We start from the raw sequence: 6,000 nt of genomic DNA, 5'->3' as shown, positions 1-6,000 counted from the left end.
AATGTATTTGTGGGTGTTTTAAACTGCCCGTGGGTACAGGATGTCGTGAGGGCCATACAGCTGTCTGGCGAAAGCTGACTGTTTGCCAACCAAATGTCTATCTTCAAGGTCCCATGTTGGAGAGAGTGAGACGTCCACGTCTTGTTTGACTATAAAGCAGATCTGGGTGCTGTATAAATACTGTGAAAGCATCAAAACGCTCAGTCCACAGAGAAATGAAACACAGCCCGTATCCAGACGCTGCGCCTTTTAAATGAGCCGTCAGGACTTCCTGTAAGGTTGTGATGTCACAACTATACAGTCATTGCACTCAGCCACGCCTCCCCCCCTCCAGCAGGTCATCTGCTCCAATCACAGCACCGCCCACCAAGTCTCAGTCTGTCTCAGTTATCGGAGCGCTCTGCTCAGGAACTACTCTTCAGGTTTTTGGAGGTTGTTCAGTTTCAGTCTAAAACGGCTTGTTTCAGACAGAGGGGGGGGGGACTGAGGGGGGCTGCAGAAAGGGCCAGTAGAAGATACATAAGATTTTTTTAACTGAATCATGCAGAGCTGCTCTAGTGGAATCCCAGAATAAAAACATAGAGCTGAAATCAGCATAATATGGGACCTTCAACTAATCTTGTAGGTAGCAGCAGCTGCCAGATTTTGTGAGAGCACATGTGCAGTAATGTAGTCTTATTAGTTACCGTAAATCCTGGAATGAAAGCCAGCATTCAAACAACGTCTGTGAACTTAACAGAACTTGTTAGCAAACTAGCTTATTTACACACCCAGGGACTTACAGAGCAACATTTTCATTCCTTTGTTTCCACATGATGAGTGCAAGTCCAATATTCTCTCTCTCTCTCTGTCAGCCCTGTCTTTGGTCTCGTATCAACTCCTGGGGGAAATATCTGGCTCTTTAGCGGCTAAGCCACTCCACCGCGTTCACCAGTGTCCGTCTGCTGGTTGATGCTGGTTGAGCAGGGAGTGCGCGGTGGGTTTTTCCGGAGCTTTCGCGCTGAAAAGGGCTGCCTGAGCGGTGAGAGTGAACAGCTAGTTTACCGCGTTCATTCACTGAAGCCGGCATTAGTGGTGCATGTGTGTGTGTGTGTCATTGAGAGGTCATTGGTCTGGTCACACAACACTTAGAGACTGAGTGTGAGTCTTAAAGGGTTAGTTCGGATTTTTCGAAGTGGGGTTTGCATGAGGTGCTTATCCACGGTCGGAGTGTTACCTGCAGTAGATGGCGGTTGGCACGAGCCCCGGTTTGGAGGAGCAGCAAAGCGTACCCACCAGAAAAAAAATTAATATCAGTTTGAGTGTATACTATATTATCTTGAACATTTTCACCGCTTTGTTTTGCCGTCAGACAGCCCTGTGCTCTGGCGCTACATTTTCACAACCGCAGATATTGATTACAGTAGTTTTGCGGCCCTAATTTTAAATTGGCCCCCTGGAATTGATGTAATGAATGTTGCACTTCGGCAATTTACAGCTTTGCCAATTGTGGTGAATTTGCACTGGGGAGATATTTCCGGTTTTAGCAAAGTTTGCGAAATGATCGAGGCAGCAGCTGTGGATGTCTCTGGATGACATCTCGGCTTTCACTATGATTATACGCCCCTCCTCCTGCGACTCACCCACCAATCCACTCCTTCTCATGGTGTGTCAGTGGTCGGGCTTTTGTAACACAAAACCCCACGCCATGCCATGACTCTGGCTCTGACCTCAATCCACCCTTTGTGTTTGCAGTTTGAGGGAAATGTGTGTGTGTGTGTGTGTGTGTGTGTGTTCAACAGAGGAAGGGGACACTGTTCCCATACAAAGGCAAGTGGCTGAGATCCTTCAGGACCCAGAAACCAAAAGAGAGAGAGAGAGAGAGAGAGAGAGGTGTATTTTGATCTTCTGAGCAGAGACTCGTATGCGTCCACAAACACAGCCTTTACTGCACTGTGGGTCAGATTTGTCATTCCTGGCTTTAGTTTCATGGCTGTTGTAATTGTTAAACACTACGGATACTGTGGTTTTTAATGAAGTGTAGCAGCTGACAGCCCCCCAAAAAAAAGAGATCTCTGTGAGGCTTTATATTTTTATTTAATCTTCAACTCGTGTCTTATTTGCCTTCACTAGCATTAATGTTGTACTTGCCAAATTAACTGCTGAGATCTCGGAACGCGGTGGCATCGGTAAAAGTAGGTACAATGGGTCAAGAAACATGGTCGGCCAGGACAGACAAACCCCCGTGTTAGTTAAACTTATTTGGTAGACAAAAAGAAGGCCAAGGATAAAACTGTTCATTGTAAGCAGCCATCACACCCCACCAGAGGATGAAACACGTCATTTGCCTCCTTTTGGTAAATTGGTAAACGCCATCGAGCCCAGATTTCAACAAGGCTGAAACAGGATGCCCTGGTGATGTGAGAGGTTCAGCAAGGGACATCTTAATGTCATATTATGGAATTTTAGATGACCATCGCTTGTCTATCTGACATATACATATATGCTTCTATTTCAACAAATGGACAGCGTGAGTCCACACTGACTCCATGAGACGCTCATTTGACATACGTGAAGATGCACTGGTTAAGTGTTAGTTAGAACTGAAACATTTGATTAAATACTCATTTGTTCCTTCTTCCCACCTGCAGCACTGAAGAGATCCTTCGACATCGAAGATGTGGATGACATACCCTCCTTCTCCACGGCTTCCCCCGTCTCCACCCCTGTTTCCCCCTCTTCCTCTCATTTCTACCTCAACCACAACAAAGCCAGTGGGGGGCGGGGAGGAGGTGGCCAGTCCCCTTCATTAGCCTTCAACAACAACAACAGCCTGGGCTCTACAGCCCACCACTCCCGCATCAGCCTGAGATCCAATCCTAGCCCAGTGCTCAAGTCCCGTACTGTAGTTAGCAGTCTGTCCTTCAACCGGGGAACCATGAACAAGCCAGCCGTCCACAATAATAGCTCCTCCGTGACCAGAGCTGCATCCTTCCAGAGCAGGTTAAACCCCAATGGTTACACCATGATGTCTGGGCCAGGTAGTGACAGTGACAGCCTTCATAGCTCCACGTCCAGCCTGGAGTACTCTGGAGGGGGTGGGGGTGCCCTCTCTCTTACTAGGCTGGGGTCATATCCCAGCCCTCCACCTCAGGGGGAGTACCACCAAATCCAGCCCCAGCTTCCACAACAGCACCTAGAGAGAGGGGGCAACTTTGGAACCAACCCCAACCTGAAGAAGTTCTCCTCCCATGGGAGTGTTTTCCACTCTGAGATTGACCAGGGGCCAGGGATGATGCTGGGTGTTCCAGAGCCTCGGGGGGTGAACCATGGCTCCATGCCCAGCCTAGACCTCCAAATCCGTGATGGAGGAGGAGGAATGGAGAGTATGCAAAGGGGTGGAGGTGGAGACAGGATGTCTCCAGGGTTGAGGTATGCCAATGCCAATGCCAACTGGAATGGTCGTCTTCATAATGCCAGTTCCTTTGGGGAGGAGGGCTACTGTGGCTCCAAAAACCACTGCCAGAGGCAAGGGTCCCAGGCCCTCAAGGCCCCCCAGCCCAAGGCCAAAGAGACTCCACGTCTCAACAAGTTTCCCTTGGATCTGGACAGCTTGGTAAGCAGTACCTCAACCACTTCTCCCACCAAGGCTCAAGGGGGATCCATGAGCCTCAACCCCCCCAAGCCTCCTCCAAGGAGCACAGGAGGCCTCCATCACACCAGCCCTTCAGCCTCTCTCAGCAGCCTAGATAGTTCTTCTGACACCCCACCCCTCTCCCTCTATAATCCCCTTTTGCCTTCCTCTCCATGTTCTCCAACTCCCTTGCAGAGCTCCGTACCTGTCCCAGAAATGAGTTGCTCCCCAGTGCCCCTTTCTCCATCCCAGAGCTCCCAGCTGGAGATTCTCACAGGGGCCCAAGTTGTCCAGGTGGTCACCAACCTGCCTAGCCCGTGCAGCTCTTCCAGCCCCAGAGCCCTTCGTCCTTTGGATGATGGCACAGGTGATGCCAGAGACAGTGTAGGCTCAATCTTACAGCGGATCGCTTCCTTCTCCCAGCATGTTGCCACTGACACCACCCCAGCAGTTGTGGCCCAGCCCCCTACAGTCCAAAGCAATGGCGGGTTGTCATCCGCATTCGGGTGTCTTGCTGAGACCACACCCATGCCCACATTGAAACAGGGGAAGAAGAAACAGGAAGGTAAGATTTGTAGACTCTCTCCTTAATGTACTGTTGGCCACTGTATGGCACACACAGTACATGCGATCTTATTCTGTTTGAACCAGTTACACACTGCTGTGCTCAATCTAAAAACACTTCTAACATTTTTACTTTTCTAATGGTGTAGTCTGGTTTTGATTGTGTGTTAGAGTAAAGTGCATGGATATATTGACCGAGCACAACACAGACCAGTACTGCACACTTCCTCTCCACATTGTAAAATCCATGCATCCATGCACTTTTGCTCTGAAAATCATAAAAGTACATATTCTAAATAGAATATAGTACGTAAACACAGCAAACAACATTAACAAACCCTAAGCATCATCTCTTCGCCTTGCTGGATCTGATGGAGGACCCCATTCTGCATGACTGCAGTGCACATTGTGATATTACCGCCACAATGCCACGGTACATTCAAAATAGCCTTTTCTTCTTACTTTTGTTGCTAGAATCTCATCCGATACATTTGGTCCCCGTTTACTTTGTCCATGTCCTCCTCCAGGTCTACCTCCACCTCTTCCTCTTCGGACTCCCTCCTCTCATCTTCGCTCTCCTTCCATTTTCGTTGTAGACGGGTACACTCACCTGTCGCCCCTTTTACTGCGCTTATGCCCGATTGGTGAGCTTCCAATTGAGCACTGAAGTTGTCCGTCCACCTGACGGCCGTGTTCAGTTTGGTTCGCAGGCTGTTCACGGGCGTCGTATTTTGAAAGGCAGTGCCTTGACATGGCAAGGAAGTGATGTCATGTTAGACTTCTGTGTCTAATGAGTTGTGCAGAGCTGGGCTGAGGTTTTGCCGATTGTCAGGTTTCACTAACTGTGTGTTATTTTTATGTTATGTTCTTTTAGTGTGCCTATTGTAAAAACAAACTGTAACCAGGTCAGATTTAGGTCAATGCTGTGTATGAGTATCTTCATCTTTTATGTTATGAGATATGTAAAAAAAATATTTTCGGTTCATTATGATGGGTAATCAATGGGAAACACTGGTATCCATTTGTCCTCACATGCTGCTGGTGCCTGGAAACTCTGACACTGAGTGCTGAAAAGGAAGCAAAACGTGGAAAACACATGCCACGAAACACTTTTCTAGGTTCCATTTTTTTTTTTTACGACGGTCTGTTTAACAAATGATGTTAAATGGATGTTTACACAAGAACCTTGTCTTGTGGCAGATTCAAAAACTCAGTCACGCGGTTTAACAAACACGAGGCGTCTGTTTTAAGGCACCTGCGGGATTTTCCCCCCCTCGCCTTCTCCGGCCGGAATTAGTCCAGTTCAGAGATGAAAGAGAGGTAACCGAAGGGCCCAGTGGCAGGTCGCTCCCTGAAGGAAACGTTTGACATTCAACTGCCACCGCAGTGGTGGTGGTATCAGGAACATGGCGGATTTGTCTTTGAACGGACATGAAGGTAACTCACTCACAGAAAGTCAACGTCAAAGCTGGAGTGCGAGACTCTTACATATAAATGCGTGTCTGCTACGTTCAAGCCGTTGCCAAACAGCCTAATCAACGCCCAGGTAAATCTTTTAAGACTATAAAAAGAACCCCAAAAAAGTAAAGTAAAGTAACGGGCCTTTGCTCTGTGATGCAGGGGCGGGTCCTCACTCACAACTTTGCTGTTGTCGACAGAAGTCGGTTCCACGAATCTAATATCAACCGATTTGGGCCGATGTGCAACGCATCCTGACGTAAGTGTAAGTGAGTGGTGGTGGAGGAGGTGAATTGTGCTCAGTCCAAATCCCGCAAGTGACACAATTCACTTGTGGCACGATTTACTCCCTGAATCTGTCGCAC

At 48.3% G+C, this 6,000-nt stretch overlaps 1 protein-coding gene across 2 annotated transcripts in view; it reads left to right on the top strand.

Annotated features, from left to right (window-relative positions):
• The first annotated feature begins 3,122 nt into the window (after positions 1 to 3,122).
• The window catches only part of LOC139299734 (uncharacterized), a 35,737-nt gene continuing 32,859 nt past the window's right edge, over positions 3,123 to 6,000 (top strand). For both annotated transcript variants that reach the window (XM_070922603.1, XM_070922604.1), the window contains exon 1: positions 3,123 to 4,178. In XM_070922603.1, coding sequence (XP_070778704.1) covers positions 3,272 to 4,178 — 907 coding nt within the window. In that variant the 5' untranslated portion in view covers positions 3,123 to 3,271. The remainder of the gene's footprint in view (positions 4,179 to 6,000) is intronic.

Source organism: Enoplosus armatus, chromosome 17, assembly GCF_043641665.1.
Source record: "Enoplosus armatus isolate fEnoArm2 chromosome 17, fEnoArm2.hap1, whole genome shotgun sequence".
In the NCBI taxonomy this organism is placed as follows: domain Eukaryota; kingdom Metazoa; phylum Chordata; class Actinopteri; order Centrarchiformes; family Enoplosidae; genus Enoplosus; species Enoplosus armatus.
This window is presented reverse-complemented; position numbering and strand designations above follow the sequence as displayed.